This window comes from Oryctolagus cuniculus, chromosome 11 (assembly GCF_964237555.1).
Source record: "Oryctolagus cuniculus chromosome 11, mOryCun1.1, whole genome shotgun sequence".
NCBI lineage: Eukaryota > Metazoa > Chordata > Mammalia > Lagomorpha > Leporidae > Oryctolagus > Oryctolagus cuniculus.
Genome location: NC_091442.1, coordinates 114,430,121 through 114,455,786, shown reverse-complemented (window position 1 = coordinate 114,455,786; position 25,666 = coordinate 114,430,121). Strand labels below are relative to the sequence as shown.

General features: G+C 64.1%; 1 protein-coding gene across 10 annotated transcripts; it reads left to right on the top strand.

Annotated features, from left to right (window-relative positions):
• The first annotated feature begins 257 nt into the window (after positions 1-257).
• Positions 258-24,488, top strand: CARD10 (caspase recruitment domain family member 10). Of its 10 annotated transcripts, none has more exons than XM_070052913.1 (21): positions 258-498; positions 647-898; positions 1,961-2,098; positions 3,778-4,103; positions 8,701-8,898; positions 9,635-9,838; positions 10,305-10,430; positions 12,203-12,394; positions 13,164-13,298; positions 13,891-14,006; positions 14,244-14,356; positions 14,604-14,727; positions 19,461-19,620; positions 19,951-20,101; positions 20,420-20,663; positions 20,792-20,861; positions 21,585-21,687; positions 22,803-22,961; positions 23,056-23,171; positions 23,404-23,519; positions 23,618-24,488. In XM_070052913.1, the coding sequence occupies exons 1-21, from the start codon at positions 342-344 to the stop codon at positions 23,850-23,852; spliced, it is 3,435 nt and encodes a 1,144-aa protein (XP_069909014.1). In that variant the 5' UTR covers positions 258-341; the 3' UTR covers positions 23,853-24,488. The 10 variants fall into 10 exon arrangements, with proteins under 10 accessions (XP_069909014.1, XP_051697100.2, XP_069909010.1 ...); XM_051841140.2 differs by having other exon boundaries at positions 264-498; positions 19,990-20,101; XM_070052909.1 differs by having other exon boundaries at positions 264-498; positions 19,461-19,625; positions 19,995-20,101.
• The last annotated feature ends 1,178 nt before the right edge of the window (positions 24,489-25,666 follow it).

Below are 25,666 nucleotides of genomic sequence, written 5' to 3'. Positions count from 1 at the left end.
GGGGCAACTTTGAGTGCGGCGGGCGCCCAGTGCATCTGGGGCACTGTAGTTTGCGGGAGACACCCGGCGCAGCTGAGCCGCGACCCCGAGCGGCCGGGCGAGTGGTGGGCGTGGGGCGCCGACGCGCGTGGGCATGCGAAGGTGCCTGTCGGCCCCGCCCTGTCCCGAGGCCGGGCAGGTGTGGGCGGGCCGCCCGGACCCCGCCGCGCCAGGGCCGGGAGCGCCGGCGGGAAACAGGAAGCTGGGGGGGAGGCGCGCGGCCGGACGGCCGGGAGGAGGGCGTGCGGGCGGACCTGCGGGGCGGCTGGCGGGCCGGACGCTGTGCCCGGGCCGCGGCGGCGATGGGGGGCGGCCCGGGCAGCCCCGGCGGCCCCGGCGATGGGGATAGGGACGGGGACGGGGGCGGAGTCGGGGGCGCCGAGGACACCGCCCCCCTACGCCGGCGGAGCCGCCGCCCGAGTGCGGACCGGGGAGCTCGAGGCGGCTGCGGCGCGCGGGGTGAGTGCCGGGCGCGGGACGCGGGGCGCGGGGCGCTGAGAGGGGGTCCTGGCGGCGGGGCCTGCAGGCGACTCAGCGAGCCGGGATCGGCCGGCGCACCCAGCTCCAGGGCGCCCCTGCTAACTCGCTCGTCCCTTCTCGCCCGTAGACCCAGAGGACGCGGCCATGCCGGGCAGGGCCGAGGCGGGGGAGGCCGAGGAGGAGGCCGGAGCCGGCTCGGGGTCCGAGGCGGAGGAGGACGCGCTGTGGGAGCGGATCGAGGGCGTCCGGCACCGGCTGACGCGCGCCCTGAACCCGGCCAAGCTCACGCCGTATCTGCGCCAATGCCGGGTCATCGACGAGCAGGACGAAGAGGAGGTGCTGAGCACCTACCGCTTCCCGTGCCGCGTCAACCGCACCGGTGAGCCGCGGTCGGGGGCCCGCTGTGTTCCGCAGCGCAGCGCGCGCGCCTGTGCAGGGCGCACAGTGCCGGCGCGCGGGGCCGGGCGCTGCTCACCGGCCTCGGGCTCCGCGTGGGTGGAGTGGGCTGGTGGGGTGTGCCGGTCATCCTGTTACAGCCCAGGCGGCCGGCGGGGTGGCCCGGGCGGCCGCGTCTGGCTGCTTTGGGGTTCCCTTTCACTTCCTGTGCCCGCATTGGAGCAGCGGCTTGGATGTGGTTGCTGGTGCTGCCACGCCTGGCCGCTCACTTGGCATCTTCCCTGTGCCCTTTGACCTCCCCGCCTCTCTCTGTCCCTTCTTCTGAAGCGCCTGGGACCCGTCTTAGCTTCTGGAGGGTCTCCTGCCACACGTGTGTGTGTGTGTGTGTGGGGGGGGGAGCCCGGCTGGCAGAGGAATGAGGGTCTAAGGTGGAATTTCAGGCACTGGCTGGTGGGAGTATTTACTTTGTTGTGGGGAGCAGTGGGGACTTCATGTCATTGCATAGGCAGGCGGCTAGCAATCGGCTAAGATACAAGTGTGGCCAAGGCCCCCAGGCCCCACATTGGAGGGCTCCTGACTCCCGCTTCCTGCTCATGTACACCCCGGGAGAGAGTGATGATGGCTCAGAGAGACCTGGGTCGAGTTCCTGGCTCCTGGCCTCAGGGCCCTGTCCCAGCTGCTGTGGGCATTCGAGGGGTCGACCAGCAAGCCGGAGCCCCTTCACTTTTGCCTGCCTCTCTCTCTTTGCCTGTCAAATAAATAGGTGGAAATTTAGAGACAGGTTAATAAGAAAGGAAAGGCAAAGGGGATTTACAGGCCCTGCATCTGTGGTGGGGAGGGGAGGGGCAGTTGAAGTTCAAGTGCCGTGGGGGAGGGGGTCTGGCTCTCCAGGCCATGGCTGCCTCCAGGCTCACTTCCCTGATGTGTTGGGACAGGCCCCTGTGTGTGTGTCACCTGTTCAGAACATCCGGGGAACGAGGGCCCCTGGAGGCTGGTGGAGGGAGCCAGCAGCCAGCCTTGCCTCAGCCCCTCCCCTCCCCCCCAGGGCGTCTGATGGACATCTTGCGCTGCCGAGGCAAGAGGGGCTACGAGGCCTTCCTGGAGGCCCTGGAGTTCTACTACCCGGAGCACTTCACACTGCTCACCGGCCAGGAGCCCGCCCAGCGCTGCTCCATGATCCTGGGTGAGTGGCTGGATCGGGGGCCTGAGCCACCCGCGCACAGGCACCCCCGGTCCCCCTGCTGAACAGACGGGGAAACCGAGGCGCCGAGCGACTGAAGCGGTTTTGCCAGGGGCCCCGCAGTAGGTGGAGGGTGGGACTGGGATACCCATCTGCATAGTCTGAGTGCAGAGCCCACGTGGGTTTCCGATAATGTTGCTTCCACGTGTCCGGCCTGTGGTTTCCATGCGTGCCCGTGAAAGGTCCAGGTGCCCTTGGAATAGGAAGAGCCTTTCCCCCGGCTGCCGCTCCGCTCTGCTGCTTGGCTCGGCCAGGTCTCGCTGTCTGCACACCGACACCCGCTGGCCAGCACCGTTGGCGGTGTTCATGCCCAGTGTCCTGATTTCCCCCACGTGCTCCATTTCAGTGGGTCTCTCATGTCCGTTAGGCTTGTTTTAAGGGACGGCCTGGTGCTTGGTAGTGAGTATTAATGACAGAGAACACGTAGAACCCTTCCCTGTTGACAGCCATCCAGGTCATCAGTTCCGGTTTTGCAACATTGCGATGATGCTTCTAGAAGCATTCCTGCCTTTGCATCTCTGTGCAAATGTGTGTCTTGGGGCAGGGGTCTGAGAGGTGGAAGTCCTGAGAGCCCGGGTGTGTCACGGCCCATTTGCTCTCGCTTCCATGAATCCTGGGGGTCATTTACAAATGTTTTTGCCAGTCTGATATGTGAAAAGTAACCTTTCTGTTTTAAGGTTTTAATTCATTGAGTGGTGTTGTTGATGGCTTAGTAGTTTATAGACTTCAGATAAATGACTTGACCTTTCTGTGTCTCAGTTTTTCTGTCTTTAAAATTGGTACAGGGAGAGCCCAGTGTTGGGGCATAGCTGGGAAAGCCACCGCCTGCAATGCTGGCGTCCCATATGGGTGCCGGTTCGTGTCCCCGCTGTTCCACTTCCCATCCAGCTCTCTGCTAGTGGCCTGGGAAAAGCAGCGGAGGATGGCAAGTCTTTGGACCCCTGCACCCACATGGAAGACCAGGATGGGTCTTGGCTCGGCTCCTGGCTTCGGCTGGCCATTTGGGGAGTGAACCAGTAGATGGACCATCTCTCTCTGTCTCTCCCTCTCTCTAACTTTGAATTTCAAAGAAATGCATAAATCTTACAGAAAGCTATAAACTTGGTACAATACCAGTGTTTACCTTGTAGTGTTGTGAAGATTGACAGAGCCGACATCCGTGTGTGGTACAGAGTGAAGTCTGCAGGTGGCGGTCCCTAATGTTGTCGCTGGTGGCGAGACCACCTTCGCAGTGTTTATTGCCATTTTTATTCTGAGGCTTGCTTGCTTAGTGTTATGCCTGTGTTTTTATTCACACGTTTGCCTTTGGAGCCGCCTTGCCAGGAGCTCGCTGTACGCTGTGCTTCTGTTTGTTATTTTGTTTCTATTCTGCAGCTTTTCTTTTAACTTTGTTGTGGCTTTCATGTAGTAAAGGTTTCCAAGGTCTCCATGGCTGGGCCACTTTTCTCCTCTCCCTGATGGAGTTTGTGCCTTATGGAGGAAGGCCTTGCCGAGCCCCAAAGGACGGAAGCACAGCCTAGAACTTCCCCGAGCTGGTTTTTATGGCTGGGGTTTTTCTGTGCGGTCTGCCACCCCCTCTGGAGCCGCTTGGCCCTGACCCGACTCTCTTTGTGTCTGGGCAGACGAGGAGGGGCCTGAGGGCCTCACCCAGTTCCTGATGACAGAGGTGCGGAGACTGCGGGACGCCCGCAAGAGCCAGCTGCAGCGGGAGCAGCAGCTGCAGGCTCGCGGCCGGGCGCTGGAGGAGGAGCGGGCGCGGCTGGAGCAGCGGCTGCGGGAGCAGCAGCAGGCGCAGGAGCGTTGCCAGCGGCTCCGGGAGGACTGGGAGGCGGGCAGCCTGGAGCTGCTGCGCCTCAAGGACGAGAACTACATGATCGCCATGCGCCTGGCCCAGCTCAGCGAGGAGAAGAATTCCGCGGTGCTCCGGAGCCGGGACCTGCAGCTGGCGGTAGGCCCTGGAGCTGTGGGTGGGCTTGGGTGGGGAAGGAGGCGCCCTGGCCAGAAGTGATAGTGATCTGGGAACAGTTACAGAGAGAGAGGGAGAGACCAGAGGGAGAGAGAGAGATCTTCTATCTGCTGGTTCACTCCCTAAATGTCTGCCACAACCAGGGCTGGGCCAGGCCAAAGCCAGGAACCTGGAACTCTATCCAGGTCTCCCATGTGGGTGGCAGGGGTGCAAGGACTTGGGCCATTTGCTGCTGCTTTCCCAGGAGCGTCCACAGGAAGCCGGACCAGAAGCGGAGCGGTGGGGAATCGTACCGGTGCCCACATGGGATGGTGGTGTTGTAGGTGGTGGCCTAACCCACCCCGGCCCCACCTAGACTCATGTTTAAATTGATAATTTTATATGATGTTGCAAATATCTAAATGGCCCTTGGCAGAAAAAAAATTGCCCACCGCTGCTACAGTGCATCCTGCAGCCTGCACCTTGCTAAACTTTCTGGCCCCAGGCGTCTGTGGTGCCAAGGCGGAGTAACCTGGGGCTTCGAGGACTCCGTGAGTTCAAGACCCAGGGTTTCAGATGCACGATCCGTGTCATCGTTAACTGTGGCCCTCGGTGTCACGCCGCCTGGGCCCACCCACTGCGCTCCAGCCTCTGGTTTTGAAGTTCAGATGCTGAGGCCTGGGTTGGCAAAGGGGCTCGCTCTGGGTCCCCGAGCCGGGTCAGCCAGCGCTGGCCTCCCTTGCCTGGTGCTGTGGGCCTGCTCCGTGGCCGGCGGCTTCTCCACCTGGGAGAAGCCGAGGCTCACTTTCTTGGATTCTCACTGGGACTTGGCCTGGGGGATTATACTGGTGTTTGACTGCCCAGCGAGTCATCCCAAGGGTTTAAGGAGCTAATCCCTGTCAAGGGCTTCAGGGGGCCAGTGGCACACAGTAGATGCTTTCCAGCCCCTCTGTGCAGGGTGCCACAGCGGGCAGCCCCCCTCCCCACCCCGGAGCCGCGAGCTATGGCGGCAGGGTTGCTGGTGTGTGTGGTTGTGCGTGCCAGGTGGTCAGTGTGGTGTTGGGAGGCGAGCCTGCTTCCGAGAACTGGCGGCTAACTTGTGAGGTGACCAAGAGGCCACTGCCTGAGGGCCCGCGAGTGTTTGCTCTCTTTTTTTTTTTTTTTTTTCAATTTGAAAGGCTGGTGGTAGAGGGGAGTGGAGCCCCGCATATGAGCTCCCATGGGGGTGCTTCATTCTGTAAATGCCTGCAACGGCCAGGACTGGGCCAGGCTGAAACGAGGAGCCTGGACCTCCACCTGGGTCTCCCCTGTGGGTGTAGGGGCCCAAGCACTTGGTCCATGCTCCACTGCTTTCCCAGGCCACAGCAGGGAGCTGGGTTGGAAGTGGAGCAGCTGGGCCGCGAACTGACATCTCATGCTGGTTTTGCAGGCAGGGGGTTAGCTCGTTGCTCCACAACACCAGCCCTAAGGTTGTGGGTGTCTGGGGTCCCAGGCCTTGCCAACTGCTATCACCCCAGTTTCTGGAGGGGAAAACTGAGGCAGACAGCAGTTGCTTAGAGCACTGTTCCGGAGTCTCTGCCTGACTCAGCTGTCAGCGCTGCGGAATCCTGGTGGGTGGGGGTGGCGGGAGAGGATGTGCGAGTGAGGTCCCCCCTCCTTCACCCAGAGGGGCGTCTGCTTTCCTGCCTGCAGACCTGGGGCTTGTGGGGGGGGGTTGGCGAGAAGCACTTGGCTGCTCGGGGCAGGGGAGTTTTGCCTCCTCACTTGTGGGCTGGAGTGTTTGTGAGTGTGCACGTGTGACAGGACGGTGACCTGTGTGTGTGTGTGGGGGGGCGTCTGGGGGCCGTCGGGATGGGGCTGGGGGCTGGAGGGGCCTCCATGTCTGCAGGTCAGCCTAGGGGCTCGGGGAACACCTCCAGGGAGGCCAGTCTGCCCCTGGGTTCCCAGGATGGTGCCGGGTGAATGGAAGTTAATACGATTTTCTTTGAACTTGGCTACCGTACGTTTACCTTGGCTTTTTTGAAGCTTTTCTGCCACAAAATCAACAAAAGGCGTTGCAGGTGGGTTTGAGCAGCGAGGCAGCCTGGGTACCCTCCCCCGTGGACAGGTGCACGGTGGCTGATTTAGCGCTGTGTTTTATAAGGTGCAAATTTAATGAGCTGTTATTTGCCAGCAACATAAACCTCAGGGAGGGACGCCGTAATTTTGTGCTCAGGGAGTTTGTACACCAGGATTAAACGCGTGTTTCCTGGTGGCGGGCAGGCGGGGACTCGCAGGTGCCCGCTGTCGTGAGCTCACCGGGGAAGCTGCCTGGGGTGGCTGGGGGTGGCTGGGCTTGCCCCGGAGCCGGCGGCTCACAAAGGGAGTTTTGTGAGTGGAAAGGAATGCGGGAGTCATGGATTTCTTTCTGAGTCTTGCGGAGGAGGAGCGGAACGTTAATTTGTGGACGGGCCTGACCCAGCCCCCGGACCCCGGCGTGCGAGTGTGTGTGTGTGTGTGTGCGCGCGCGTGTGCCATTCCAGGCTCTGAGGCCTGAGGGACCAGCGCGCCAGGAGCAGCCGGGGCATTCCTAGGGCACCAGACGTTGGCACGCCGAGGGTGCCCGGAGGTCACTGTGACCTTTTCGCAACAAAGGCTGCATTTCACCGCCTGCCACCTGCTGTTCCCCTTATCACTGTCTGGCCACCCAGACCCCGCGAGCCTTGGGAACTCGTCCCTGGCTGGGTACGCTCATAGCCCTGCAAGCTGTTCATGCGTGTCCAGCCTCTGCCGGGCGGCCACGCCCCCTGCCGCCTCCGCAGCCCCAGCCAGCCTCTGTCTGCACACGCTGAACCCGTGGCCCATCAGGGCCCTGAGCCGTGGTTTAAAGCAGTCGAGGCAGCCCTAGTCACGTCCATGGCAAGGCTACTGCCTGCCTTTTTTTTTTTTTTTTAAAAAAGACTTATTTTTATTTATTTGATAGGCACAGCTAGAGAGGGAGGGACAGAGAGAAATCTTCCATCCGCTGGTTCACTCCCCAAATGCCCTTAACGGTCAGGGCTGGGCCAGACCATAGCCTCTTGCCAGGAGCTTTATTCCTGGTCTCCCACGTGAATGCAGGGGCCCAAGTACTTGGGCCATCTTCTGCTGCTTTCCCAGGTCATTAGCAGGGAGCTGGATTGGAAGTGGAGCAACCGGGACTCGAACTCATGCCCATGTGGCACTGCAGGTGGCAGCTTTACCCGCTATGCCACAGTGCTGGCCCCCACAGCCTGCCTTTTACCGCAAGAGGCTCTGCTCATTCCTGCCTTTGATTCTCATGGTGATGTGAGGAGGCAGGTTGGGGGCGGCTGTGAGGGCAGTCGCTGGGTCCGTTTTACTGGCAAGGACACCGGTGACCTGCTCAGGATGGTGGCGCCTAATAAGTAGTCAGGTGGGAACCAGAGCCCTGGCCGTGGAGGCCTTGTGTGGACGAACCGAGAGGTGCAGCTTGGAGCTGGGGTGGTCAGGAGTCTCTTTAAGGAGGATTGGGTACAAATCTGAGTGTGTGATGGCCGGGAGGGGACACCTGGCTGTTTCTGAAAAAGCAAAAAAACTTATGTATGTATTTGAGAGGCAGACGAACACAGAGAGATCTTCCACCTGCTGCTTCATTCCCCAAATGGCTGCGATAGCCAGGACTGGCCGGGCCGAAGCCAGCAGCCCGGAGCTCCGTGTGGGTGGTGGGGCCCACACACTACTGCCTTCCCAGGCCATCAGCAGGGAGCTGGTTTGAGAGTGGAGCAGCCGGGCCCCCTGCTACTCCTATTGGTACCCTACAAGAGGCACTCACCCCGCTGTGCTGCTGGCTTTTGGGTGGGCTGAGGCCCCTAAACACATCTTCCTCCTCCCTCCCGTGGGCACATGGGAGCCAGGACGGGCCCACGCCACTCTGAGTTGAGGCAGATCCTCCATTCTTTTTTTTCTTTTAATAAACTGGAATCTTTTTTTCCCCCTAAAGATTTGTATTTATTTAATTGAGAGGTAGAGTTACAGACAGTGAGAGGGAGAGACAGAGAGAAAGGTCTTCCTTCTGTTGGTTCACTCCCCAAATGGCTGCAACAGCCGGAGCTGTGCCAGGAGCTTCTTCCTGGTCTCCCACGTGGGTGCAGGGGCCCAAGCACTTGGGCCGTCTTCCACTGCCTTCCTGGGCCATAGCAGGGAGATGGATTGATCGCCCTGTTCTTAGGCAGTGTCGTCATGGTCATTCCCCCACCCCCTCCCTCCCTCCTCCTCCTCCTCCCCCTCCCTCTCCCTGTCATGCTGATTCGGGGCTACGCTAAAGGTACTCAGTGTCAGAAGTGTGGGGCATTCTGGCTGTGACACCGCCCATCCGCCCACCAGTCCTTGAAGCAGGTGCACCTGGGAGGGTGACCTTGGCATTGGCCTTGTTGCCTGCCTCTCTCCCTCCCTTCTTCCTCCTCACGTCCCAGGTGTCCAGCCTGCCCCTCCTCATGCCCGTCTGGGAATCCAGAGGCCCCCGGGTGGGGGAGCAGCGCCCCCACCACACGCACACACCTGGAGGGCGCGCCGGCCCTGCCAGCGGGTCCTTCTCTGGGCTGACCCGTGTCTTGGGCCGCAGGTGGACCAGCTCAAGCTCAAGGTGAGCCGGCTGGAGGAAGAGTGCACCCTGCTGCGGAGGGCCAGGGGCCCCCACGCCGGGAGCGAGGAGAAGGAGAGAGAGAAGGAGCCGGACAGCGTGGACCTCGTCTCCGAGCTGCGCGCCGAGAACCAGCGGCTGACGGCGTCCCTGCAGGAGCTGCAGCAGGGCCTGCAGCAGGTGCCGGGGCCGGGCTGGCGGGGGTGGGGGACCCTGCTTCTCACTTGTCCTCCCTAGGCCAGGAAAGGCGAGGGCTTCAGAACCAGGGGCCTGAGACCTGGGTGGGAGCCTGGCTGGCCTCTCGTCTGAGCGGAGGGTGTTCGGCCCAGGGGCTGCCGGTGGCCCCCAGGCCACCTTTGTGCTCTGTGAAGCCCTGCGGCTGATTTTGAGCATGAGGAGCGTCCCCACCCCGACCCTGTACTTGGATTTGTGAGGGGTCCGTGGCTCCAGCAGGATGAGCCGGGTGGGCCTGGGGCTCTCCTGGTGTCCCGTGGCTGGGAGTAGCTTCCTGGCCGAGGCTCCAAACCGGAAGTGGGGTGGGAGCCGGGGAGTTCCAGGGGTTGGAGGCTCCTGGTGGAGGTGTGGGTCTGGGGGCTAGAGCTTGGGCCCAGGGTCCTCGTGCCTGGGCCAGGCTCAGGCATAGTCTCGTGAAGACCCCCCCCCCCCCATCAGGGGTGTGGGCACAGGCCTTGGAAACGACCGTCAGGCCCTGGGCCCTCGATGGGTGGGTCTCCTTGTTGTTTGGGAACGAGAGATCCTGGCTGCACTTGCCCCAGCCCGCCCTCGCGGCTGGGCCACACCCAGGCCCCTGGGGGGAAGCCAGGCTCCAGAGAGGTCGAGGCCTAGGCCAAGATGGCAGAGCTGGTGGGGTGGGGGTGCCAAGGGCTGCGTGTGCCCCTTCCTCCCCACACCCCAGGTGGGCCCTGGGCCAGCTGCTGAGGCAGTCCTGAACCCTGATCCCCAGGAGGCGAGCCGGCCGGGGGCCCCAGGCTCCGAGCGCATCCTGCTGGACATCCTGGAACACGACTGGCGGGAGGCGCAGGACAGCAGGCAGGAGCTGTGCCAGAAGCTGCTGGCTGTGCAGGGGGAGCTGCAGTGGGCCGAGGAGCTGCGGGACAAGGTAGCCCCTCCCCCCGCGCGGCCGTGCTGACGCCTGGCTCCTGGGAGTGGGAGGGGCACGTTCCTCAGCGCAGCTGGCTACGGGCCCTGTGCTAGGAGCCAGGCGTGCGATGGAAGCCGCCTTCTGGGGCACTTAAGACACAGCCGTGAACAACACAGAGGACTGTGGATCGGAGCAGGGAGATGGGCAGTGTGGCAGAAGCCACAGGCGAGGCGGGCGGCAGGGCAGGGCAGGGAGCAGGCTGAGGCGCGGAGGCAAGGCTGGCCCCTCCTGGGTGCCATCGGTACCGTTCCCCCATTTTACAGATGGGGCAGCTGAGGCCCTGTGAGGTGAGGTCAGTGGCCCAGACGGCCCTGTCATTAGGGCCCAGGCCTCTGCTCCTTGACCCGCTGGGCACTGGCTGGTCGGCGCTCGCCATCCCCAGCCCTGGGGTCTGAGCCCGCCCTGCCCGCTCGCCCGCCCGCAGTACCTGCAGGAGATGGAGGACCTGCGGCTGAAGCACCGCACGCTGCAGAAAGACTGTGACCTGTACAAGCACCGCATGGCCACTGTCCTGGCGCAGCTGGAGGAGATTGAGAAGGAGCGGGACCAGGTGAGCCTGCACCTGCTGCAGTGGGCGGGGTTTGACTCCCGGCTCCTGCACCAATCAGGATGCTATGACGAAAGCCCCTGGCACACAGGAGGTCCCAGGAACTTTGTATTTATTTAATCTTTAAAGATTGATTTAGGCCGGTGCTGTGGCTCACTGGGCTAATCCTCCACCTGCGGTGCCAGCACCCCGGGTTCTAGTGCTGTTCGAGGCGCTGGATTCTGTCCTGGTTGCTCCTCTTCCAGGCCAGCTCTCTGCTGTGGCCCAGGAGTGCAGTGGAGGATGGCCCAAGTGCTTGGGCCCTGCACCCCATGGGAGACCAGGAGAAGCACCTGGCTCCTGGCTTCGGATCAGCATAACGTGCCGGTTGTGGTGGCCATTTGGGGAGTGAACCAATGGAAGGAAGACCTTTCTCTCTCTCTCTCACTGTCTAACTCTGCCTGTCAAAAAAACAAAAACAAAAACACCATACACTTGAGTTGCTGGTGATTCATAAAAAAAAAAAAATAAAGATTGATTTATTTACTTGAAAGGCAGAGTGACAGAGAGAGGAGAGAGAAAGGGATCTTCCATCCTCTGGTTCATTCCCCAGTGGTCACAACAGCTGGGGCTGGTTGAGGCTCAAGCCAGCAGCCCGGAGCTCCATCCGGGTCTCCCATGTGGGTGCAGGGGCCCAAGCACTTGGGCCATCTTCTGCTGCTTTCCCAGGCGCACTAGCCAGGAGCTGGATCAGAAGCGGAGCAGCCGGGGCTTGAACCCATGCTCCCATATGAGATGTGGGTGTTGCAGGAAACATTTTAAGAAGGGAGAAGCTGGTGCATCCATGGTTGTGGAAATAGACGCCAATGGAGTGCTGAGCGGTGCGGGGTGGGCAGGCCGGCTGGGGGACACAGACGCAGCTCCATGGGCTGGCGGTGCCAGCCTCGCTCCCTGAGCCCACCTGTCTCAGCTGAGCACCTGTGCCGGTTAGGAAGTTGGGCCTGGCAGCCTCGATTTCTGCTTCGCCTGTTCTCTGCGTCTCAAGGACAGAGCTGACGCTGGAGGTGTTTGCAAATATTTGCCAATGAAGAAATCTTCCCAAGTCTGGCTGCCGGTCCTTGGCACCGTGGCCCTTGTCACTTGCCAAGACTGCGAGGGGCCGAAGGCTCCCGCCCGCCTGTGTGTGTGTGGTTCTCCGTGGGGGAGGAGGGCAGGGGGTTTTGTCCTTGAGCGAGTGTGTGTCCTGCCAGGGGAGTTCAAGTCTACACATTGGCTGTGGCTCCGATCCCCCTGGTGGGCGTGGCTCCGATCCCCCTGGTGGGCGTGGCTAAGGTTGGATTTGGGGTTCCTCCCTGGATGTCCTGATTGGGATGCCTTGAGGCGAGGCCCGGGCTTCTGTGTCACCAGGCTGCTGCCAATCCCCTCGGGCCTCTGGCCCCAGCTCCCTCCAAGGCAGCGCCGTGGGCCCAGCGCTCAGCGACCAGGTCTTCATCCTGGGGAACAGCACGGGGGATGCAGTGGGCGGGGCTTGACCCCTCCAATCGGGATGCTGTGAGGAGAGCGCCTGGCAAGCACCCAGTGGGTCTCCTGCGAGGGAGTCAAGTCTTGGTGGACTGGCAGGAGCCTGGGAGCCTGCAGCGGGGCGGTGTGGTCCCTGCGCCTCCATCCTCCGACGGGCCCGGCCCATGGGAAGTGCGCGTTTTAGCGTTGTTCCTGTGCTCGTGATCGGAGGCCGGGACAGCGCCCCCTGCTGCCCGCCTCTCTCACTCCCCCTCCCCCCTCCCCCCTCCCCCCAGGCCATCCAGAGCCGCGACCGCATCCAGCTGCAGTACTCCCAGAGCCTCATTGAGAAGGACCAGTACCGCAAGCAGGTGCGGGGCCTGGAGGCCGAGCGGGACGAGCTGCTGACCACGCTCACCAGCCTGGAGGGCGCCAAGGCCCTGCTCGAGGCTCAGCTGCAGCGGGCCCAGGGCGGGTCCTGCCTCAAGGTGAGCGGGGGCCCCGAACCCGGCAGGAGCTGGCGGGAGACCTGGTGGGACTGGGAGTGCTGGGGCCCAGGCTGGGAAGGTGTGGCTCAGCAGGCTCTGAGCTGGGCCAGGCCACAGCCAGGAGCCAGGAGCCAGGAGCTCCATCCGATCTCCCACGGAGGTGCAGGGGCCCAAGCACTCGGGCTGTGGCCTGCTGCCTTCCCAGGTGCATCGGCAGGGAGCCGGACGGGAAGCAGGACTCAAACCTGCGCCCATATGGGATACCCGTGACGGTGGTGAAGGCTTAACCTGCGGCACCGCAGCCCTGGCCCCAGGGTGCCTTTTTTGTTCTTGGGTAAACGCAGAGCCCCTTTTCATGCCAGAGAGGCCCAGCAGGTTTGAGCTTTCCTCCCCATAGCCTGTTGCTATGAGTCACAGCTTTTTAATCCCCAGATTGGGGCACAGTCCTGCCTCAGGGCCTTTGCACATGCTGTCTGGGCTGCTGGGACCCTCCTCCCCAGCTGTGACATAGCTTGGACTCTCAGAACCCACATTCCCTGGAAAGCACAGGTGCTCCTTGGCTGGGTGGGGCCCGTGAGGACTCTGCACAGCCTGGCCACTTCCCTCGTGATCTGCAGCTTGGAGTGGTTTTGTTCATCTCTTGCTGGTTTGCAGTCTGTCTCCCCCTGGGGGCTGCGAGCAGTGCAAGGGCAGGGCTCAGGCTCCCTGTGCCTGGCACATGGCACGGACCCAGCACGGCTCACCACCTCTCTCCCCTCCCCCTCTCCAGGCCTGCGCCTCCTCCCATTCCCTGTGCTCGAACCTCAGCAGCACCTGGAGCCTCAGTGAATTCCCCTCCCCGCTAGGAGTTCCGGAAGCAGCTGGGGACGCGGCCGGCACAGGTGGCTCTGAGCCCCTCACCTCGGTAAGACGCCCAGCCCGCCCCAGATACGGGGCTCAGCTGCCCATAACGTTCGCGTAATTACTGACCCTGGCTCTGAGTCACAGGTGACGACACCGCGGCCCGCGGAGGCCAGAAACCCTTCAGAGAATTCTCTGTGTATCTGAGAAGTAGGCAGAGGTCTTCCCTCTGTGGGGCAGGCCCCCAGTGCCCACAGCAGCCAGGAGCCTGGCACTCGATCTGGGATTCCCACGTGGGTGGCAGCGACCCAAGGACTTGAGCCATCACTGCTGCTCCCCGGGCTGCACGTTAGCCGGAAGCCGAGCCGGGGCTGAGTTCAGGCGCTGCAGCGGGTCCTGCTGTCCTGGCTGCGTGTTCCGTTGTTTGCATGGTGCCGCGTGTCCCCGGGAGCATCTGCCCTGCCATGTGCCTTCTTTCAGCTCACCCCGAGCCCATGTGCGGGGCCCGGTGACCGCTCCCTCCCTGTGACCCTGCAGGGCCCGCTCCTGCGCTCCGTCCCTGGTGTCATCTATGGGAAGGGCACCAGGCAGGTGTGTCGCGGCACGGGGACTGCGCTGGGCAGTGGGGTGACCGGCGCCTTATGGTGACGTTGCAGGAGGAAGCCACCGACAGCGAGAAGGAGATCAACCGGCTCTCCATCCTGCCCTTCCCCCCCAGTGCCGGCTCCATCCTCCGGCGGCAGCGCGAGGAGGACCCCGCGCCCCCTAAGAGGTAGGCAGGCTGGGGGCCACCGAGAATGTGGCGAGGGGCAGGGCCCGCTGTTCTCCCAGAGGCGTCCTCTTCTCGTCAGCCCTGCCTGATGTCCCTGTACTGACCAAACGGAGGCTTGCTCTGACTGTAGGGGCTCTGGGTGCCCTGAGTCCCCGCCTTGGGGGGGCCGGGGGCAGGAGGAAGGAGTGGGGCGGAGTCTCACTGGACCTCCCCTGCCCCCACCCTGTCCCCACCCAGGTCCTTTAGCAGCATGTCGGACATCACAGGTGACAGCGCCGGCGACGCCACGGAGGAGGGGAGGGACTGTGCAGCCAGCCTGCCTGGGGCCTGTGGCACCTGCTCTGCCCTTGGTCGGTGCCCCCTTCCCGAGGCCGTGCTCGGAGGCCTCTCGCCTGGGCCCAGCCCCAGCCCTCCCTGCCCTTCCTGGCTGTGCTGTAACGGGCAACTCCGTTGTGGCCCAGGCTCCGGGGAGCAGGCGTCCCCAGCCGGCCCTGGCCCAACCCTGGATGGGGGTGGGGTGGGGGTAGGGGAGGGTCCCGTGTGCTCCTGGGGCTTCTGGGACCTGGGCCACTCCTGAGCCTGCGTCTACCTCCCCAGGGAGTGTGACGCTGAAGCCCTGGTCCCCCGGCCTCTCCTCATCGTCGTCTTCTGACAGCGTGTGGCCTCTGGGAAAGCCGGAAGGCCCCGCGACCCGGGGCGGCGGCCTGGACCTCATCAACAGGTACTGCACCTGCTGGTGGCACTGCAGGTGGCCCTCAGGGCCTGGAGTTGGGGGGTGGGGGAGGGCAGGATGAGACTGAGGGACAGTGAGGTTTTTAGATACTGGAAGGTCTGAGTTCAAAACCTGTCACCACCGCTGGTCGCCTGTGTGGTGTGGGCTGGTCACCTCACCTCCCTGGGCCCCTCTCGTGTGGGCGAAGCCCTCAGCGCTGCCAGGCACCTAGTAGGTGCTCTGTATACAGTAGGTGTCAGGCACAGGCGCCCTCATTCCACCGTCCTGTTTGCCTGAGCTCCCGGCTCGGCCCTGCCGTCCGGCTGAGCTGAGGGTGGGGCTGGCTCTGGCCTGGGATAGGAGCCATTACACACGGCGTCGTAGGTGACGCGCTCCATGGTGGCCCCTATTGGTGCCAGTGGCTCTCAGGAGGGTGGGGGTAGTGGGACCATGGCTGGCCGTAGCAGCTGAGGGGAGGGAGGCAGCAGAGGCTGGCCAGGGAGGGGAGAGGGGAGAGGCGGGCAGCTTCCTGAGCCAGGCTGGGAGTGTGGCCTTTGGCTTGTCCACCCTGGGCGTCCTGGGAACCTTCTGTGGCAGCAGTGAGTATTATGACGACAATCCCTGTTTAACAGAGGAGCAGGGCATTGAGGCCCAGAGAAGTTAAGCAGCCTGCCTGAGGGCACACAGCTGAGAAGTACCAGGGCCAGGTCCCCAGTGGTTTGGAGTTTGCAAAGGGGCGTAGGCGGCATCGAATGGTAGAACTGGAATGTGGGGACGCTGGGCAGGGGGACAGGTCACACAGGTCACACAGCAGGTCCGGGTGGGGCAGGGCTGGGGGAAGCAGCTTGGCCAGGCTGGAGGCTGGGCCCTGGCCCTGCCCCCCAGCTTGGGCAGCCGGCCCAGCGCCACATTGTTTCTGCCTGCGCAGGACGCGTTCTGGGGGAAGGGGCGGAGGCGCCTCCCTTCCTGCCTGCGGGGGCCCTTCCTCCAGCGGGGCCTGCAGCAGGGGGCCTGGCTGCCGTCCAGGGGGCACCAGGATGCAGAGGAGGGAGCAGGAGGCCCTGCCTGGCCCCTGCTTGGGCCCCAAGATCACGTGGGGCCACCACCTCTGTTCCTGGGGTGGGGGGGACCCTGGAATGGGACGGGTGGTGGATGAGGGCACAGGAGCCTGGGTGAGGGCGGCGCGCAGCGTCCCAGGGCCAGGTGACGAGAGAGGCTTTCGAGCCACTTGCCGCGGCTCAAATCCTAGCCCTGTTGCTTGGTACCAGGGGACCTTAGCAAGTCCGTTTCTCAGTGCCTCAGTCTCCCGCTCTGTGAAATGGGAGCACAGTAGTGCCTGTCCCCTAGGGTCCTTGCGGGGGCTCCAGTATTCCTGCTTCAGCAGCAACAACAGCAAAATATACAATTTACTTGAGAGAGAGAGAGAGAGAGAGAGGGAGGGAGGGAGGGAGGGAGAGAGAGAGAGAGAGATAGAGATCTCCCATCTGCTGGTCGACTCCACAGAAATCTCACCAGCCAGGGTTGGGCAGGCCACAGCCAGAAGCCGCGAGCTCCATCCAGGTCTCCCATGTCGGTGCTGGAGGCTCCAGTCCTAGAGCCGTCACCACCGCCTCCGTGGTGTCCATCGGCAGGGAGCTGGTGGTGGAAGCCAGGTGCTCTGCTCTGGGAGACCTGGTCCCAGTGGTTCGCTGACCGCCAGGCGAGATGCCCAGCCCCCGGCATTCCTTCTAGCGGCCTGGCCCCTGGGGGACACTGAACCTGTTGCTGGCTCCCAGCTGTTTGCCGTGGCCAATCTTACCCCCCAGCAGCTTTGCAAGGCTGCTGTCCTTAGTCCCATTACACAGATGTGGACCGGGAGGCCCACAGAGGGTCAGCGATCCACCCATTACACAGATGCGGACCAGGAGGCCCACAGAGGATCAGTGATCCGCCCCATGTCGGAGATTGCTTGCGCTGGTGATCCGTGTGCCTGCCTTTGTCTGTCCGAGCTGCTTCTGGCCTGTGCTGGGGGCTCCACCTCTCTCCTGTCGCTGGTCTCTCTGCTCTCTGAGCTCCCTCTGCTGCCCTGTCTGGGCCTGGGGCCAGGCAATGTGGGCTGTCTGGGGTGGGCAGGGGGGTGGACAGACAGGTGGCGAGGAGTAGTATGGGCGGGGAGAGCGCTGGCCATCGCGGGTGCCGGCTGCCTGCCGGGCCCCATCCTGCTGCCCTTACTCAGCCTCTCCCAGCATCTGGGGTCCGGGTGCCTTTGGTCCTGGCACAGAGAGGGTTCTGGGAGTCCCTTGCCTGGTCTTCCTGTCCCCGCTGTGCCACCCTTGGCACATGGCACTTCTGTTGCTCGGTTTCCCTCACCTGTAACGTGGGGTGACGGCAGACGCCCCCGTTAGGGTGCTGGGGGCAGGGCCAAGTAGGGAATGTGCAGATGCGGTGTCAGCATCCACCGTTCTCAGTGTTCTGGGGACTCCTCCCCTAGCGCCCTGTCACTCACTGAGGCCACTTGGCCATCAGCCCTGGAGCCCACAGAGCCCCTGCCCTGACTGGGGGAGGGGCTGGGAGCCCCCACCTGACGTCTCGGTGCAGTGAGGGGTTGGAGTAGGCAGCGCCCCCACACTTATCTGCCCCGGCCCCGGCCGAGGGGGCTCCCGTCTGTAACCCGGTCCCTGTCATCCTGCAGGCGGCCTCTCCAGGCCCTCGGGCGGGCATGTGCTCAGCCCGGGTTTCCCGCTCTGTGCAGGTGCCCGGACTGGGTCTGTGGCGGGCAGCAGGAGTTGGCAGGAAGAGCCAGAAACCCTGGCGGGGCCGAGTCCACGGCGTGGGGCGGACCGGGCCGGGAGCAGGCTGCTCGCTGCGTTCCCTGACCCTGAGGCTGGGGAGAAGGTGTCCCGGCCACGCTCTCTGGAAACTTCTCCCTCTCCTGGAGCGCGGTGGATTGGCTGGGCACGGCTCACTGCACAGCTGGAGAGGAGGGAGCCGAGTGCCAGCGGCTCCGGAGCCAGGCTGCGGGTCCCCTCGTGTGGCTTTCCCGTAGAGCCCTGGGCACTCATGCCTGCAGCACGTGTTGGTGGGACAGCAGGTGGCTGTGCCCGGGGACCGGGGCCAGGCTCCTGTTTCCTGGTGCGTTCTGCTACAAACCAGGGTCACTCACAGCCTGCCGGGTGTCCCAGCCCCGGAGCCTGTGGACCATTCGTCCATCTGCTCTGCCCCTCCCTGCCTCTGACCCCGCCCCGCGGTAGGACCTCACTGCCCACTGCCGTGGCTGAGCCATCAGCCACTGGCTCACTTGCCCGGGTCCAGGGCACTGCTACCTGGCTTTGGGTTGCGCCGCGTTCGTCCGTCTACATGGCCCTTGGCCAGAATAACAGGCCCATCTCAGGCCCTCTGACCCTGTCCCGGCTTTGTGCCACCTGGCCGTGGCCAGCACTGGCTGGGGCTGATCCTGGCTCTCTGCGTAGGGGCTGAGACAGGGCTGCTGGGCCCGAGTTTCCTGCTCTCCAGGGGTGCTGACAGGGTCAATTTCCCTGCAGCCTCACGCACTCCAGGCTGGCCGCCCCTCCTCCCGCTGGTCCAACTGCCTCTGGCCCTGGTTTATTCCCTCCCGTGGCCAGGGGCTCCTTGAATGGACTTAGGGTCAGTTTGCCTCCGAGCCTGGCCACAGGGCCCTTCCTGTTCTCATCCGGGACCCTGGCACACTGGGGATCTTGAGTGACTCCGTCTGAATGCAGCAGCTCCCACTGCCCACGGGGGCAAGGCCGGACCCCTCCCCAGGCTGGCTGCGTGTTGTCTTTTCTTTCTTTCTTTTAAGATTTATTTTATTTATTTGAAAGAGTTACAGAGAGAGGTAGAGACAGAGAGAGAGGTCTTCCATCTGCTGGTTCACTCCCCAGTTGGCCACAATGGCTGGAGCTGCACCCATCTGAAGCCAGGAGCCAGGAGCTTCTTCTGAGTCTCCCACACGGGTGCAGGGGCCCAAGGACTTGGGTCATCTGCTGCTGCTTTCCCAGGCCATAGCAGAGAGCTGGATCGGAAGAGGAGCAGCCAGACTCTAACAGGCGCCCATATGGGATGCCGGCACTGCGGGCTGGGGCTTTAACCCGCTGCACCGCAGCGCCGGCCCCGTGGATTGCGTTTTCTGCGAGACGCTCCCCAGGGTGTGAAATTAGTCATCTCGTCATCGGGGCAGGGAGCTGAGTGTGGCGTCTGGCACCCCCCGAAGTGCTGCTGCTACTGTTGCTGTTGTCATCGGCGTCGTTGGCAAGCTGTCCTCGCCGCCTGTGCGCTGTCCTCCGTGCCTTTCCTCACGCCGCTCCTTCGGCTGTCTCCCAAGGCCATCTCTTCCTCACCAGAGCGAGGTGCAGGTGCTTGGTCCCTGGGAAGCCCCTCTGCTCTGTGCACCTGCTGCCAGCTGTCGCCATCTTCTGATCTGTTGCGTGTGAGACCCCATCTGCCGTGTGCCAGATGCTGGGCGGGCACTGGGGGTGCAGACAGCACCAGGGAGGTCTGGTGCTGAGTCTGATGGAGGTGAGGGGCAAGAGGGAGCGGAAAGTCATGGTGAGGAGGAGCAGCCTTTGCCAGGCAGAAAGGACAGGGGGAGGGGCAGCCCCAGCAGAGGGCCCGGCAGGTGCAGTGGCCTGGACGTGGGGGCCGAGGCGTACTTGGGTAATGGAATCACTGTGGCTGTCCAGGAGTGCTGAACTGAATCAGAGGACCCATGGGCCTCTCCCGCCCACCCCCTTCTCTCTTTCCAGGTCTCTGGCCATCCGGGTGTCTGGCTGGAGCCCCCCAGGGGGCCCAGAGTCCCCAGACAGGGGCCCAGACTGCCTGTCACTGCTTGGGGACAGATGGTCTGGGGCAGTGGTACGCAGGGTGCTGTCTGGGCCTGGGTCTGCCAGGACCGAACCAAGAGAGGTGAGGTGGGCTCCGCCCCTGAGCTGGGAGGGGTGGAGCCAGTGCTTTAGCCCGGGATGGGTGCTTTCTGATTGGTGGAGCCAGGACACTGGGTGGAGCTTCTGGGGAAGCTTGCTTAGTGGTTAGCCCCGCCCCAGTGGTTGCCCCGCCCCAGCCAGCATTAACTGAAGTCTGATTGGGCAGGGGCTGGGAGGTGGGGCAGATTGACAGCACTCAGCAGATCCTGACCGCTAAGCAGGGCTGGCTGAGGGGTGCTGTGGATGGGAGCAGGGCGTGAGTGGTGGGCACGGCTGCCCTGTGAGTGATGGGTGTGGCCACCCCCACCCCCAGTCTTCCTCCCTAGGAGACTCACTCTGCCTTTTCTCCCAGCCGAGGGCGGAGGCCACTGGTCAGGAGGGGGCGTGCCTGGAGGCCGAGTCCCAGCAGAGAACCTTGCCCTGGAGCCAGGGGTCCACACTGCCCTTCCTGGGGGACTCCAAGGGTAAGTGTGGCGGGGGCGGGGGGGGGGCAGGAGCTCACGGGTCCTGGAAGGTCAGGGGCAATGGCCCAAGAGCTCATAGTGCAGGTGGGGAAACTGAGGCCCATGGAGGCACTGGTCTCCTGTCTCCCACCTCCTTGCATCTATTCCCGTGCCTTTGCCGACAGTGGAGGGAGCTCGTGTTGGTCCAGAGACCTGGGCTTGAGTCCTGGCTGTGCCCCTCGAGGGCTTGGTGGCCTTGGGACCTGTCCCTCACTCGAGGGGTGGGCTCCTGTGACCCCAGCGTCCTCCTCTTTCTGCTGTCCTGCCCACCCCGCCCAGCTTGCCAGTCCTTCCATGAGGCCCTGGATGCCTGGGCGAAGGGGCCGGGGGCTGAGCCCTTCTACATCCGAGCCAACCTCACCCTGCCTGAGCGGGCCGACCCGCACGCCCTGTGCGTGAAGGCGCAGGAGATTCTGCGGCTGGTGGACCCAGCCTACAAGCGCCGGCAGGAGTGGTTCTGCACCCGCGTGGACCCCCTCACGCTGCGGGACCTGGACCGGGGCACCGTGCCCAACTACCAGAGGTGAGGTGCTGCCAGGGGCCGGGGCCGGTGCGGGGTTCGCATTGTCCCCTGGCAGGGGTGAGGTTTGCGGACAGGCTGCGGGGAGCCCCCCGCCCCTAACAAATGCATGACCCGAGTTCCTCCCGCAGAGCCCAGCAGCTCCTGGAAGTCCAGGAGAAGTGCCTGCCCTCCAGCCGCCACCGAAGCCCCCGCAATAACGTAAGCAGGGCTGGGGGGCGGGGCTTGGAGGGAGGGAGGCGGCAGTCTCCGGCAGCCCTGGGAGGGAGAGCAGATGTTGTGCTCAGTGCCCAGTGCTTGGGGGCCTGGGATGGAGCTGTAGTCCCGCCCCCCGCCCAGGCCCTGGGCGAAGGCTGGGCTGGGCCCCTGGGCCAGGGGAGGTGAGTGAGGTGACCCTGGTGAGCCGTGAGGGCGTGGCCCTGGGGGAGGCCGCCTGGCCTGGACTCCCTCCCTGCTCCTTTCTGCCTGTGAGGTGCTGGAGGCTCTGTTTGCCCCGCTGTGAAATGGGCCCGCCCCAGGCGGTCAGTGGCTGGACGGCGTCTGACCTGCGGCCGGCCAGCGCTCTCTGGCCGTCAGGTGCTGCTCTGGTCAGCACTGCTGGGAGCAGGTTCACTGCTCTCCCCATCTAGGTCCCACTGCGCAAAAACCCAGAGTTGGTCTCTCAGGGGTAACACAAGGGTCCCTTTGGTCTCTGGCCCTCAGTCTTCCCATCTGTAAAGTGGAGTCTAGATAAGGCTCCTGAGCTGGCTCCCACGGCCTTGCTTCCCTGGGCCGCGTGCCAGGGAGGCTGGGCCGGGCCCCTCCTCCGTGTGCCTGGCCTGCGGGGGCAGGGGGGCCTGCTCTGCCTGGGCCCCCTCTCCCCTCTCCCCAGGGTGGGCGGCCGGGCTCTCAGGTGCTTTTCTTTCCTTGCACCCCCACCCCCAGCTGAAGAAGCGAGCCCTGGACCAGCTGCGGCTGGTGAGGCCCAAGCCGGTGGGGGGTCCCGCAGGAGACTGCCCGGAACAGCTGCTGCTGGAGCCCTGCTCAGGTGAGTGTGCCGTGACCACGAGGGTCGTGGCTCAGGGTCCCTTTGGCCTGGAAGGGCCCGTTGTGAGGGCAGGGGCCTGAGAGACAGGCGCCCCCCCGTGGTGAGAGGAGACCCTGCGGCAGGTGCATGTGTGAGTGGGACTGGGACCGTGGGCCTGTGTCTGGCTGAGCGTGTGGAGCTGTGCTTGGCGGCGTGTGTGCTGGCAGGTGCCGTGGGGGCCACACAGGGGCTGCCTGAAGGCAGCGGGAGGAGGCCTTAGGCCAGAGCCGGGACAAGGGGCTGGGGGAGCCCAGAAGGGGAGCAGTCGTGCGGGGCAATGGGGGAGGTGGTCAGGGAGGACTTCCTGGAAGAGAGAACGCTGGAACCAGGCCTTCGAGGCTGGGGAGAGCTTTGTTCTGGGCTGTGCCGAAGCCCGGGGCTCGCCGTGTGGGTGTTTGGGGGCTTTTGGTCCAGCACAGGGGCATCAAATCCAGCTCTAGGTGTGCTGGGGGGGGGGCTGACTGTGTAGTGGGGGACACAGGAGATTGGGGTTTCCTGGAGCATGTGCCAGGGGCCCTACCCTTTGGGGGAGCAGGTCACGTGTGGCCTGGGCTCTGAAGGGAGGGGGTAGAGGGACACCCGAGGTGGACTTTGGGTAATCCCCAGGCACACAAAGGCAGGCACCTGATAGAGTCGAGGAGCAGGGGCGTCTGTGGGTGCCATCCCCCTCCCAGGCTCCCGGGCAGGGCTGCATCAGGCAGGACCCCCGCGTGGAGGGTGTGGCCCTCTCCCTGGGAACCTGGGAAGTCACTGGGGAGTTCATTGACGGGACTTCAGCATTGCGATTCCTTCTCTGGCTGCTGCGTGCAGAATGACCTGTAGGGGGCAGAGGTGAGGCGGAGGCCTAGGGAGGAACCCAGAGCAAGGGTCCCAGAGAGTGAGGGAGGAGGCACCCTTGGGGCGTGTGTGTGCGCGTGCACGTGTGTATGTACCTGTGTGTGCACGTGTGTGTGTTGTGTGTGAACAGCAGCGCCCAGGAAGGGCACACAAAGATCCGACAGGGGAGGGCCGTCGGTGGGAGACACACCCCTGCCTGCATCCTCACCTCTCTGGCACCCCCTCCCCGCCCCCCCCAGAGCCAGAGCGCAGCCTCAAACCCTACAGCCTGGTGCGGCCACTGCTGGTGTCCGCCCTGCGGCCTGTGGTGCTGCTGCCCGAGTGCCTGGCGCCCCGGCTCATCCGCAACCTGCTTGACCTGCCCAGCTCCCGGCTGGACTTCCAAGTGTGCCCTGCGGGTGAGCCTGTGTCCCTGGGAAGGGAGGGCTGGGGGGCGCTCTGGGCAGCCAGGCCCATGGCCCTTGGGGCCCGCCTCTCCCTCTCCCCGTACAGAAAGCCTCTCCGGGGATGAGCAGTGCACACCATCGGCGCCTGGAGCCCCCAAGGCCCGGCCTGCCACCCCTGGGCTGGGCAGCAGGATCCGTGCCATCCAGGAGTCTGTCGGGAAAGTAGGTGCTGGGGCGGTGGGTGGGAGGGGAGGCCGGGGTCTGCAGGGGCCGTGACCTTTCTCCAGGGCTTCAGTCTCCCCTCGTGGGTTCTTTGCTGGCTGCCTGAGCTCCTGTTGGGGGTGGGGCAGCAGGACTTGCTCCTAGGGGCTGGGATGGGAGTGACGCCGTCTGGGGCGGGGCCCGGGGAGGCTGATGAATAAAATGTGTCCCCCCCACCCCCCCATCCTCCGAGCAGAAGCACTGCCTGTTGGAGCTGGGCGCCCGGGGCGTGCGGGAACTGGTTCACAATGACATCTACCCCATCGTCATCCACGTGGAGGTCACCGAGAAGAACATCCGGGAAGTCAGGTGGGGCGGGGCCTGTGGAGCCCCCTCCCCTCTGGATGCCGGGCCCCGAGTCTCCCCGCGTCAGCTCTGACCGCCGCCCCGCTCTGCTCTCTCTGCAGGGGTCTGCTGGGCCGGCCGGGCTGGCGTGACTCGGAGCTGCTGCGGCAGTGCCGCGGCTCGGAGCAGGTGCTCTGGGGACTGCCTTGCTCCTGGGTGCAGGTGCCCGCCCACGCGTGGGCCCACGCCGAGGAGCTGGCCAAGGTGGTTCGCGGCCGCATCCTGCAGGAGCAGGCCCGCCTCGTGTGGGTGGAGCGTGGCAGCAGCCGCGGCTGTCAGAGCAGCAGCGAGGCCTGATGGACGGACGGCTGCCGCCTGTGGCTTCCTCTCACCCGCAGAAGCTGCCAGCCTACGGGGAGCCCGGGGTCAGCCGTGGACCCTTGCACCGGCAGACGTGGGACCCCGGGCTCTGAAATCTGAGTTGACCCGAGGCCCTGGGGAGCCTGTGGCACACAGGACCCCACACTTGCTGCTCTGTGTGGGCTGGGGCCTGACCTTGACCCTCACCATGGAGTCCGAGTTCTCCCCCAGGTGCACAGGTTTGCACACACAAGTTCTCACGCAGGCTCAGGTTCAGTCCCTCCACTGAGTCCCCAGCCTGTTCCTGCCGGGGCCTGGAGCCTGGAGCCCAGAGCTCAGCACCACGTGGTTTCTGCTATGTACCTCGTGTGACCTGCGCACCGGCACTTCGGGGCTGCCTTCTCTGTCTGTGCCCCGTCTCCTCACCTCACTGGTGTGTCTGTGGTTCTTCCCTGTGCAAATGTCAAGCTCCTGGCCTGAGATACTCGGGCACTGACAGCCGTGTGTTCCTGGTGAGCACACGTCATGGTGTGTGCTCCCTGTCCCACCCCCAGACGCTCGGTGGTGTGTGGTTCACTCGCCGGCCTTTTCCACTGCGAACACTAAGGACCATTAAACTCCATTTGTCATAGACACCGGTGCCCTCCGCCTGCTGGTGTCCCTGGCCCGGCGCCGCCTCGCTCCCCTCCTGTTTGTCCCCACCCCCACCCAGGCTGATCCCACCTTTCAGGTCCCTGCTTGCCCGTGGGGTCAGATTTCCCTCCTGACTTCCCACAGCCGCCCGCCATCTGTGCTGGCGTCGCCTTACCTGCCCGGGTGACGGGCGGAGGCCCCCAGATGGGCCACCCAGCACTCAGCGCCCACCCGCGGCTGATCATCAAAGGGGCGTCCTGTGGAGCCGGGATGCTGAAGCCAGCAGGGCGTGGTCTGGCTTAAGGGGCCAGCCGCTGGGTGCAGGAGACCAAGGACAGACCCTCTGTGTGCACCTGAGTGCCTGGGGCAGTCCCCCTCCCCCCAGCCCCCAAAGGACAATTGCCTCCAGTGGGAACAATCCAGGCAGCCTTACGGGAGGAGGTACCTTTTGGATCTGTGTGCCCGTGCTCAGGCAGCTGTCATCTGTCACAGTGATGAGCTCGGGTTTGGGGGGAGGGGTCCAAGAGCAGAAGCTCAGGGTTGAAGAGGGTGGGGCACGGCCAGCTGGGGAGTGGCAGGAAGTGAGGTGGACCTCGGAGTCCAGGGCGGGAGGGTCTCGGGGCTGGGCAGTCCCTGGGCGTGCCTGGAGGCCTGGTTTGGGGTTGGCTTCGTGGCTGAGCAGGGAGCAGGGCACGCGGGAGGAGCGGCTCTGGGCCTCCGCGCGGGGCAGGCTGTTAGCAAAGGGCCTGAGCTCCTGTGAGGGGCTCGGGGTGCTGGGTGGGAGGGGGGTGCGGGGCTGTGGTCTCGGAATCTGCTCCCAGATGCCCTGCTGCCCCACCTCTGCTGCTGCTGGCCCTGCCTGAGCCCCACTTCCTGCCTGAAGCTTAATGTCCTTTGAAGCCGGGCTGAGACACCACCTCCAGGAAGCCCACGGACTTGCAGGCCATGCCACGTTCTGCCTTGTGGCGGGACGGTGGGTCTGTGTGACTGTCTTGGGATGTGAGCCCCCAGGCGTGGGGCCTGGGTCAGGTTCATCTGGGCAAAGGGACCAGCTGTGTCTCAGATGGCCTTTCTGTGGGTGGTGGGAACCCGCCGCTCCCGTGTCGCCGTTTTACAGGTAAATGCCTAGACAGGCCCTGCCGGGATTTGAACCCCAGTCCGTAGGGCAAAGCCGGGGA

Bases quoted from the DNA above. Each gene is read 5' to 3' on its own strand.
- CARD10 (XM_070052913.1), top strand. From the start codon at position 342: ATGGGGGGCGGCCCGGGCAGCCCCGGCGGCCCCGGCGATGGGGATAGG. The intron at 8,899-9,634 runs GTGCCGGGGCCG...CCCACACCCCAG, and splicing joins TGCAGCAGGGCCTGCAGCAG to GTGGGCCCTGGGCCAGCTGC. The intron at 19,621-19,950 runs GTGAGGTGGGCT...CCCCACCCCCAG, and splicing joins CCAGGACCGAACCAAGAGAG to TCTTCCTCCCTAGGAGACTC.